The sequence below is a fragment of the Xiphophorus hellerii genome, chromosome 11 (assembly GCF_003331165.1).
Source record: "Xiphophorus hellerii strain 12219 chromosome 11, Xiphophorus_hellerii-4.1, whole genome shotgun sequence".
Classification (NCBI taxonomy): domain Eukaryota; kingdom Metazoa; phylum Chordata; class Actinopteri; order Cyprinodontiformes; family Poeciliidae; genus Xiphophorus; species Xiphophorus hellerii.
Window position 1 is genome coordinate 14,483,670 of NC_045682.1, and position 11,701 is coordinate 14,495,370.

At 39.8% G+C, this 11,701-nt stretch overlaps 1 protein-coding gene across 7 annotated transcripts in view; it reads left to right on the forward strand.

Annotated features, from left to right (window-relative positions):
• Positions 1-11,336, forward strand: part of npas2 (neuronal PAS domain protein 2) — a 48,150-nt gene extending 36,814 nt beyond the window's left edge. For 3 of the 7 annotated variants that reach the window (XM_032577085.1, XM_032577081.1, XM_032577086.1), the window contains exons 14-22: positions 507-633; positions 2,142-2,239; positions 2,334-2,420; positions 3,283-3,465; positions 3,938-4,147; positions 5,089-5,273; positions 5,362-5,454; positions 5,539-5,743; positions 6,559-11,336. In XM_032577085.1, coding sequence (XP_032432976.1) covers positions 507-633; positions 2,142-2,239; positions 2,334-2,420; positions 3,283-3,465; positions 3,938-4,147; positions 5,089-5,273; positions 5,362-5,454; positions 5,539-5,743; positions 6,559-6,795 — 1,425 coding nt within the window. In that variant the 3' untranslated portion in view covers positions 6,796-11,336. The remainder of the gene's footprint in view (positions 1-506; positions 634-2,141; positions 2,240-2,333; positions 2,421-3,282; positions 3,466-3,937; positions 4,148-5,088; positions 5,274-5,361; positions 5,455-5,538; positions 5,744-6,558) is intronic. The other 4 variants (XM_032577087.1, XM_032577082.1, XM_032577084.1 and 1 more) reach the window with 3 other exon arrangements.
• The last annotated feature ends 365 nt before the right edge of the window (positions 11,337-11,701 follow it).

Here is an 11,701-nt window from a genome sequence, read left to right on the forward strand (position 1 = left end):
TTATTGATCCCTGAGAGAAAATTGCTTCTTTGTTGACAAGCTACTCCATCCAAGGTTTTAAATATTAGCAAATACAAATATAACCAGAAGTGATATAAAATTTATAAAAATACATACACTCATATTTAGATCATGTTGGATCCAAATATGAGACAAAATGTAGCTCTGACTCAAACAGTGGATCTTGGAAGGCGCTGTTCACTAACTATTTAGCAAAGGTGAAAGGTCAAGCCATTCAGTCTCTAGAGGTCTAAAGCTAGTAGACAAAACTCAAAAGACTTACAGCTCTATTTGTAGCTAAAGGTGGTCATATTAAGTGTTATATTGACTCAGGAAAGCTGAATGCAAATGCACAATACACCACACAAAGTCATGATTCTATGTCGCTTTAAAATTATGCTGTGCTAAATTTTATAACTTAAAATCCAATAAAGTTTGTACATATACCATGACATGATGTCAAAAAGGTTCAAGAGACATGAATACTGTGTTTTTTCATTCCCCAGGCTCAGGAGTTGTACTTGGACATCTGCTCCACCCTGGACGCGACGAGGGACAGAAACAGCGGCGCACGTTCGGTGTCCTCCCACAGCTCTCGGAAATCCTCCCACACCGCCCTGTCGGACTCTTTGTGTGAGTCATCCTCTTCTCTCTAAACTGCCAAGTCACTTTGAGGCAGGTTTCCATGTAAAAAAAAACCCCACTATTCTTGTGTTTGTGCTGCTCAAACTTAGCCTAAAAATGGCTGCTTGTCACTTTGAGCAAAGCTTTATAGTAGTTGTCTTTATTTTCTCATCATAGAAATCACAAGTCGTTTCTTTTTTTTTTTAGTTTTTGTGAAAACCCCCCGGTGGATGTTTTGTTATGGAATCTTAGGAGACTTTGTAATCAGCGGTAAAACTCGAAGCAGACATGGCGTCATTACAACAGCTCCTTATATGCGTGGGTGATGATGCATCTCTGATGAAATGTTTCCAAACCCCATGGTTTCTGTCTGCCAGGGAGCTATCCCAGCTATATAACACACTAAATACTTCCACCTGCATATTCATGAAGACAGTGCAGCAGCTGGGGATTTTTCATAACGGCATCTGTTTATAAAAAGTAAACCAGGCTTGAATCTTCCCTGGAAAACACAGTGGTGGACTTATTTAGAAAACAGCCTCTGTCAGAATTATGAGTTGCAGATATTTTACTTGCTCAGCCTCAGTTTGTGTGGGCTATAATAAAAAACAGTGTGTGGATTTATGTCAGAATGAAAAGGCCTCTGAATCAGAAGCTATTATATAACCGCAGATGAACTGTGTCCTTTCTTTTAGCTTAACTTCAAGAAAACAATGTTCGCCCTTTAAGAGGAGGGAATATTTTGTTTTACTTTGGTTTGCTTTTTTTTTAAACAATGCGTTCAGATAACGAAATCTAGATAATAAAGTGTTGCCATCACATTGTATATGTTTTAAACCCCTCCTAAAGGTAATAATAACCAGAATAATTTGATTTACAGTTTGGAACTCCAGTGTTCGTGTTGAAGAAATATTTCAATACATACCAAATGTTTTTTGTTGCCATCTATAAAGTTGTCAGGAAACCCACATACTCAAATCCACAATTTTATTTGTGGATTTAAGGGTATTCCCCACTTAAAGGGAAATACACAATCTTTTCATCAGTGTAAGATTTGCCAAGAATCTTTCTTATAGCAAATAAATAATCAAACACAAATTTCTTTAAACTTTTATTCTTACTTTGTGTAATTTTGATCAAGTTTTGATTAGTCTTGGTGGGTGAATGAACTTCTGAACTGAACAGTACATTTGGTCAAAATATCAAAACAATGCAAGAAAGTGAACTGTCATTAAATTAAGCAAACAAAACATTTTATAAATGTGCTGGATAGATATTTATAACAATTATCGAATTATCAATCATTGATTCCTTTCTCGTATTACTAGGACTTCTCTCTCTTCACTGTTGGGCAACATATAATTTATGCAGTAAATCATATATTGTCTTAAACCTATACTGTGTTTACGTCTTGACTGTATTCACCTTAGTGTTACTTATCGGTTGCCAGGGAAACGCTATTCTAGCAGAGTAAATGCTCAGTCTGTGTGTCTAAAAGTGAGCCGTCTCCTTTGCAGCAGCAAACTCCTACACAGAGGCCTGCACACCATCATGGCCGTCAGCCTCCGTTGGACCAGAGAAGACACCTGCCAGACTCCAGCCCAGTGGGTCAAAGGTCAGCTTATTCCAAACATATTCGCGTAAAAAAAATTCTCTCTGCATGAAGAGATAGAATCAGTCGTGTCTATTTTTGTTTTTTCCCAATGTAGAATTTGGCTCAAAGACAAAATTCCTTTGACCTTGTTCCCCAAATGAGCCTCTCCCTTTCTCCAACCTGCAGCAAGCACTCCACCATGGTCAGTGTTTAGACTTCCTCTCCTGCCTGTTGCTCTCCTTCTGTTCTGCTTGTGTACAGTATCTCGCTGTTATGACTGCCGCTGCCATTTGGGTCCATTTCATCCGCTGCTCATGTACACTGGTTATAAGACTGTGATTAGAAAAAGGAAATCAGGAGAGGATTAAGAAAAATGAAGAGCACTACATCTTCATTTTGTAGTTGGACTACAGACTGGTTGCAAGGTTTCCCCTGGAAAACTTGCTAAGCCTGGTGGTTGGGTGCTAGGGCAGTCGACCTCCGTCGTGGTTTTGAGTTAAGAAATGTTTAAAGTTTACAGGAAATCTGAAAATATCGCTTGATAGTTATGTGTTATTGAAAGATTGGAAGATTAATACCTGAACACCAACTATAAAATCTTAAAAAATGCTAACACTTTTAATAAGACTTAAATAAGAAAGCAATTCTTAGCCTGGTGGGGGCACAAGTAAAGCCTGGTAGCCCGCCAGGCTTATAATACACTGGAGGAAACCCTGGGCTGTGTGTTTCTAGAAGAGCCGTACAATTCCTGGATTGCTTTTCCTCGTGATAATTAACTACAGCGACACTTAGGGAATTTTTTTTTCAAATAAATGAACTGAAGCTGAAGCAGGAAGGCCTTTCTATTCTCAGCTTGCATGTTTTCCCTGGTCTGTGTTGTCTTCATCTGCTGATTTCTGAGAGTGCTTTAGCTGAATATGCATCTCAAGTTAATCAGCGATTTCAAGTGAAGTGTGTGTGTGTGTTCAATATAAACAGTATAAAGATGTTACAGAAAATAAATAGGTATAAATCAAGTGTAACACTAATTTTCTCCCATCTGTTCCCATGTTTCTTCTCTACAGCAGCAGCAATCGCAGCAGCAGCAGCAGTCCTCTGTTTATCAGCTGCAGCAGCCTCAGCTCGGCGTAATGAACCAGCTGAAGGAACAACTGGAGGAGAGGACGCGCATTTTGCAGGCCGACATCAAGACGCAGCAGCAGGAGCTGCACGACATTAAGGAGAAGCTCCATCTTGCTAATCTACAGGTAGCAGCCACTCGAAAGACGCCAAGTAATGACATAGGCTTTTCCAGAAAAACATACTATCTACAATACAAAAAGCACAGAGTTTAAGGAAAGGAATGATGGACATTTGTCTGCATAGAGCCTTGAATCAAGAAAAACATTTGTAGCTTCATATGAGAAAGAAAATCAGCTTCTGACCAAATCCTCAGAAGTAAAGGTAGCTTGTCTCCCTCTAGAGGCAAATGCTAGCTATAGCATAACCCAGATTGACTTTTTTGTTGTATCAAAAGCCAGAAGTGCAATACATAATTGTTAAATATTTATATATTTAATTACTTAGACCCCTATAATTCTGCATATGCAACTTTATGACCCTATTATAATTGTTTTTAGAGGTATAAATTTTTTTTCTACAATAAATTGCAGCATATAAACCAACTCATTTCAGTAAGTAATGGTTTTAATAGATTCCTATTTGTTTTGTGTGTGTTAGATGTTGTTACAGCAGCCTATCCACAATGACTTCAATCAGGTCCAACAGCAGCAGCAGCAGCAGGGCCCAGGAAGGCCAGCACAACAGAACCAGAACCAGAACCAGTCCAGTGTCATCAGGCAACTCTCCGGTCAACCGAAACCAGCAGCCTGTGGGGCTCACAGTTCATCTCCACTCTCTTTGAGAGAAAACACTTCACCGTCTGCACAGGTTGAATACAGATTGCAGATTTGAAATAAGATCATTTTCAATGCTAAAGTCTAGTATGTGGAATTAAAGGATGTCGGCTTGACTTCATTTATAAAACATTCATATAAAGAGAGAGAGGCAATGCTAAACAGATGATAAACAGAAATATATTAATATCTTTAGAGAAGTGACATTTTTAAAATATCTGTTTCATGTTACATTAGCGTTTAGCATTATTAGCTTTGCTAGCAACTTCTGCTAATGGCTCTAATTAACCTGCTCATGTTAGCTGTAGCTTCATAATAATGCCAACATGAACGCCGTATAAAAGGATTTTGGTAGATTTCAGAACAAAGTAAACACAACTTACCTCTGACATTCACTCACCGCTAAGCTAGCTGCGACATTGCAAGCTTTTGGCTGAAGATATTATGCACTAGATGATAGCATTTAGCTCAACACATAATGAAGGAGTGGAGTATATGAAGAGAGGGATAAACAGATGTTAACTTAATCATAAACACAGAAAAGCATTTTGCTTGATTCATTCAGAAAATGAACATCAACAGGTTTTTGTTGCGTTTTTCATTTTTATTAAGACATTTTTATTTAGATAATTTTTCATAAATTTATAAAGCAGTGCTTTTAGAGGTTTTTTGCTAGGTAAATTAAGTGTTAAACGATTACTTTTTATGAATATTGTTTTGCCATTAGTGGCCGTTATTGAACAGTGATTTGACAGGAAATGGAGAGGAGAGAGAAGAAGACATGCTGCAAGTTTTGTCTGCAATCTGGGCACCTGAATTTTCAAAATGATTGATGTTGATCATGTTGTTCCAGACAATTCATTTGGGTGGTAATGAAAAACAAATCAAACCTATTTTTATTCGTTCAGAAGTTGTTGTTATGAAATGTCAGCGTCTCTCTGGAGCTTATCATGCGTCTCCCTCTCTGCGCTGCAGGTTCAGCAGCGGGCTCCTCGGAGCAGACAGAGCCAGTCGGTGAGTTTGCCGATGCAGACAAACACGAGCCTGACGACGCCCTTCTACAGCAACCCCATGATGTTCTCCCAGACCAACACGAGGCCTCAGCAGGACACAAACCAAAGACAGACGGACAACCAGTTCAGCCACGATGGACAATTACGGTGAGAAGCCTGAAAAAAAATTTAAAAAATTGTCTGCTGTTTTATGCAGCAGACATGGTTTTTACATCACAAACCGTCTCTCCTGCAGAATGCTTCTCAACCAGCCGATGCAGACCACGGTTCCGACTAGCAGCGTCACTTCCCAGCCCTCTCAGTGCAACATGGGCATCTCCCAAACTCTGTAAGCAGCCACGCTGCAACACTCGGTTTATTTATTGGGCTTATCGTGTTATTCTGTCTGAGCTCCTCACTGGTCTCCTTACAGATACAGCTTGGAGCAGCCGATCACCTCTTTCACCATGCAACAGGTCAACTGCAACGCCGTGCTCGTGCCCTCCCCCGTTTTCACCTCCCCCATAATGATCCCACATAACACCTTCATCACGCATCAGGCCCAGTCAGCCTACCACAGCCAGCCTCAGGCCTCGCACCACTCCGTGCAGCTCCAGCAGCCCCAGCAGTTCTTTCAGGTACACAACAGCTGCAAATCATAACCAAGTGATCAAAGCCTTCTTCTCTGAAATTGAAAAGACATCTGACATTTTATAGGTCATGTTTGAATATGCAGATATTGTGTATTGCTCATTTTCATTAAAGCAATAGTCATTTTGTTTTTAGATCCATTTAAAAAAAATCCTTTTTCGTCGGTTCATCCCAGTGGTCCTGAAGGCCACACTAACCTCTCAGCTGCCCAGCATCCTCTCGCGTTTTCTCAAAGATTATATAGATATAAGCTGATCAAATGGCGGCACACAACTCCAAGAATTTTGACTGCTGAATCACAACATGGCGCCAAATATTCACAACAAATGTTGTCTCAAGACACTTTATAAAAAATTTTAAAAAAAAAAAAAAACTCTTGCTATGACATTTCAGACAGCCAATCACAGAGGTGATATTGTTCCATTGTCTCCCTGGCAACAGAGCAGAATAAATTCTGATTGGCTGTTTTTAAATGACACTTGAAGTTGGAGAAGTGGATTTATTTGATTTACACATAAAAAATTAAGGCATAAAAGTAATACAGATATAAATGCATGATTTTATCAGAATAAATTATTTTTAGATGTAAATACCTTGAAATCAATGTTTCATTTTCCATTGCACTACTCCTAAAGCAACAAAATCCCAATTGATAGCTCGCTCAGGTTTGTGGTTGTAATTTTACAAAATGTGAGAAAGTTGACCTTTGGTAATACTTCTGCAAGATTCTGTGTCTAGTTAGCGCTACATTTCCATAAAAGGTTCAATTTCAGACATTTTTCAAACCTTTTTGTTTCCACAGATGACCCAAGGACTTGTACATGGTGGATCTGCTCCAGCTTTTCTACACACCACTAACGTCCCACAGCAAAGCACCATGGGATACATTCAGCAGCAGCAGCAGCAGCCACAAACGCAGCAACTGCCACTTGCACAGCAGCAGCAGCAGCAGCAACCACAGCAGCAGCAAAGGCAGTACCAACATTCCCAAAACCAGCAAGGCAGTGTTTCAGACTTCAGGAACATGCTAACGCGGTAGCACCGAGGACTTCATCTGAACGCTGAGGATCTGCCTCTCTGACGCTGCCCTGCAGCTGGCAGCACGCCGTCGAGCCTCCTAATTCACGGGGGCTGGGAGGGATCCGGCCTGCACGTCGTCATAGTGACACCACAAGTAGAGGCTGCGCTGACCCGACGGCGCCCGCCGGATCCGAGGACAATCTTGAGGCCGCGTCGCGACGGCTGGAACGAGTGGATCATCAAAGATGTTTGAAGAAAAAAAACAAACAAAAAAAAAAAACTATTTTAGACCGACAAGTGGAGGTTTTCTTCTAGCAAAGTTCTCATATAAGTGTTTGCACTTTGGTACCCCTATCTCCCCGGAAGTAGAATATTTATTTATTTTTTACCTAAGATCAAACGTTCTGCTCTGTTCCTGATCTCCGGCTCAGCTCCCCTCCTGTGGCATGACGCTAAGCTACTTGTGACACTTTATTTCCAGTGAAAATGGAGAGTCTGAGGTGAGTCCTGTTGTCCCCTCCGACCCTTTGAACCACGATTTAGGCATGTGGAGTCATTACAGCAGAACTTTACACGACAAAACAACAAGTGCGACGACCACTTTATCAAAAGGCAGGTGTGACGCAACACACACACTACAGCTGGAAGCTGGAGGTCTATCTAGATTTTTAAAGCCTCAATCCGGGACTGAAGGAGCGAGGGGTGCCGCAGCCGTCGCACCGCAGATCCCTGCAAACTGAAGCGGTCGCCGCGCAGCACCGGGTGTCGGCGAGCTGGGAGGCGGGGAGGACGAATTGTGCCTTCAAACGTGATAACGTTCATGTTGTGGTTCGATTGGTTGCGTCTGATTATGGCTTTAAAAATCCAGCTCAGGTCCATTTGGAATATAAAAGGTATATTTTCATAAGAGCATAATTTGTTATTAAAACATAAGACATCCAGATTTTCTAATTAATAGATTACCTATATATAAATATATATATATGTAGTAATTTTTGTGACCTTTATGTTTGCAGTAAGTCCTTACTTTCTGAGCAGTGTCCATTTCAAAAAGAGTCCTTTTTGAAATCATTACACAACACAAACTACCTATTGGAAATACAAGCTGGTCTTATTCACAGATGTTCTGACAGAAATCGCTCCGATATGCTCAGAGGTACATGTCTGATCTTGTGCTCGCCCCATTTCAGAAAAGCCTCGTGCACACAAGAAAAGCATAAATTCATGTTCCCAGCGGTCCAATCAGCTGCTTTACGAATGGAAACTTGCACACCGCCCCGGTAAAGATGCGTAAAAAGCCTTCAAATAACTAACACAGTAACTTCAAATAGTAACACAGCATTAAGAAAACCCCGCCTTTAATTTGATTCATGTTGGAAAAGAAAGGTACAAAAAATATGATAAGCTCTGCAACAAACAGTGGCATCTTGAGATCACCAAGTCTCCATGGCAACCTTTAGATGCCATGTAAAAGTTGCCACACAAACCCCTACACGTGTGGAGTTTGCAAAAAGCTGCTGGGACTTAAACTGAAGCAGATGTCGTTTGGGTCAGATCCGACTACTCTTTAAACTTTGGTCATCCATGGACAACTTCTCATTTTAGCTGGTCTTGGTTAGCCACTTTAACTTCAACTACCTTTCAACCACATCTAGACATCTGAAGAGTATTTATACAGACAGTTTTTATTTAACTTTTCCCCTTTTCATCCACCATAACCACTTGGGTTAGGCATAAAACAAGAGACATAGATTGGAGAAAGAGTTTTGCCCACTGTTTAGTATATAGGAGGATCAGTGATGCTGTGGGCCCGCCCTTGTTGGGAATCTGGGTAGCCTAGCCTGCATGGCATTTTGAGTCCTTTGCGATATCAGGACATGTGATGTAAAAATAAAAGAGTGTTGATTCTGGTGTTGATTTAGCAAACTGAACAAATGTTTTTTCTAAGTGTTTAGTGCGAGGTGATGCTTCTGCAGCATAAGACGAATTTATTTGGGGGCTTTTTACACATCTTACAACAGGGGTGCGAGTCCAACCGTCAACCTGTTCTGTGACGGCTTGTTTGACTATTTCAGAAGGCTACAAATTTCCAACCAGGTGAGCGGAGTTTCAGATTGTTGCCTGCGACGGCTTCATTCACACTAAAAAAAACACCTCTGTTTATTTTACCATTCTACATTGAGAACTTATAGAGCTACTTCCCTCTGAAAGACACTACTTTACGTTAGCGTGGTGAAAGAGCACGTTTCGGATTCTGTGGAGCTACTTATCGGCTGTTGCAGCTGCTCCCCTTTGTCTCAATCAGCTTGGAACAGACGAGCGTGTGCAGGAGCCATTGTTTTGATTGTCTCTTGTTTTGTGGATAATACAGAGACGACGGTTAACAGAAAGAGGATTGGAGTGTGTTGCTGCAGTCTGTCCAGGAACGGGGGAAAAAAAGAAAACCCATTAAAACATCACAATTACATCACCGTACAAAGACAATCAGCAGAATATACTGTATTTAAACTGCCTGTACCACAGTGTGACTTCACAATTTAGAAAAAGATTTAAATCCTATAACGTACTCCCCTCGCCCCCCCACCTCTCTTCTGGACTTTAATTGCACATGTTGTTGCTACACTTTATAGAAAGCAGCACAGGGGGAGCGCAGAGAGAGGAGGAGGGGAGGTGTTTGGTGATGAATATGAAAGCGGCTCCGTCCAGCGCCGGAGCCGCCCACGTTGCACGACAAAACGTAGCGAACTCAGCATGTACGTTCAGTGCCGTTTTTACACTTTTTTACGTGCAATGTCGATTTAAAAAAAAAAAAAACAAAAGAGAGAAAAAGAATGTTAATTTATACTGTTGGAAATGTTTCCAAACAGATGTACATAGAGGTGTATAATAAGCAGTTGTTGCCATGTAATTTATATGGAAGTATTTTTTTAAACGGAAATGTCCTAACATTCCTTTAGCAGTATTTTTTATTTTTTAAAAGTTTGAAGCGCGTCCTCTGAAGAGAAGGATTACACAGGACTTTTATCTGCATGGGAATGCGGTGCGCTGGGCCGGAGGCTCCCAAAGAGACTGAACTGAAGGGTCTGATAGTCACCTTGAGGAAGAGACTAAACAAAAAGAAAATAAATCTGAATTTTTACTATTGCAGCTAATTCACCTAACAATTAAAGGTACGAAAAGAAAAAAAAAAAAGTGCAATTGTGTAAACATCATGAAGTTCGGTTGTTGTTTTTCTGGCAGAAGCCGTTTCGTTCAGCTCCGATCCGACGTGTGTCTGCTCATAAAGGTCCAGTTTTACGGGTGCCATAGATGTCTGTGTTTCTGTTTTCGTGAAAATGTCACGTCATACAGGTGCGTGACATTGATATCATTAAAAAATGATTTTTTCCATTTCAGTGACCTAATTCAAAAAGCTGCATAGTCATTGCTCAAATAACACATTTCAGGCACTTATTTCTGGTAATTGTAAAGATTTGGGGTTAAAGTCAATTGAAAACCAAAAATTGATTTATCAGAAAAATAGATTTTCTTGCACAGAAATGCTCTGCTGATTTGCCAGATGTCCAGCAGCTTGTCCCTGACATGTGAGCCACTAAAAGTCATCGTTGAAGAGGGACATATAGAGATATTAAGAAAAAGTTCAGTGGAAGGAAAAAAAAAAACGTTATTATTGGTCCTATGTAATACTGCAATCGTCTCAGAAGGCGAATTTTGTGTTTTTTATTAGCCAACAAGCCAAAATAACAAAAATTGCAGAAATAATTTCTTGAAATTATTTCAAACATGTAAATGAGTTTAACTTTCTAAATTTAATAACTGAATAAATACCTTTTTTTTTCAAAGTAACTAATAATTTTAACATGCACCTGTAAATCTGTGACGAAGTAAAAGGACGATCTTGCAGAATATCAGCCTTTCTGGCAGGAAACTGGTTGTTTTTCATTCAAACACATCATTCAGAGAGTAGACAAAGCACCCCTTATCATTTTGTTTGCCTTGCTGTGTTGGATCAAAAGCAAGTCTGTTTCGTCATCCAGAGCCAGAATCACTCGGTTTCGGATGCGAGTTAATCTGTTGAGCTTGATGAAGGGTGTAAATAATCTGGTCGATCCGTTTTCGTAGTTGAGTCGCTCTCCGTGACGACGATTGCCGCACCTCTTCTTTTCTTTTTTTTCCCTTTGGCTTCCCTTCATTACGTTTTGACTGGTGTTCATCACAGGGATTTCTTTTTTAAATGTACGTCAGTTTGATCACATTTAACTTGTACTTTTTTCTTCTTTTTCCTGATTTGTATCATATTGACTGTCGCTTCAGATGTGAGCGTGGGCAGTCGGATCCGATTCTCTCTGTGTAAGAGTTGCCAGGACATGAACAAAAAACCCTGGCGTCTAGTCAATTCTGCAGTTTCAGTGCAGAAACAAATATATTATATATATATATATATTGTATTATAAAATGTGGAAAAAAAAACTTTAGGCTACATAGTTGTTTATTTTATATGTCACATAGATTACATATATGTATGTTATGATTTTAAAATTAAAGTAATTTTATAACAGATTATGAGATGTTTCTGTTTTTTGTCGTTTTCTCTAAACCATAAAAATAAGAATTAAAATGTACTTTACACTGCATATATTTTTAGAATGCGTATTCAGTAATATACATCAGCCCTGAAATTGTAAAAGATATAAAACAAATCTTAAAGAGAGAGAAAAACAAGACTGTTGTGTTTTTGGTTTGGCCTGTCTCTATGGTAACGTCTGAATCAAAGGCATGCCAGCAAGGGTGCCTCCATAGCGTTTTGCAAGCAGTGTTTTCTAAAACTTAAAGGCCTTACAAAATGTCAACAATCTTATTTAGGTGTATTTCTACAAACCTTGCTGAAAACTCCTTAAATCCTTTAAACAGAACCTTTCTGACGA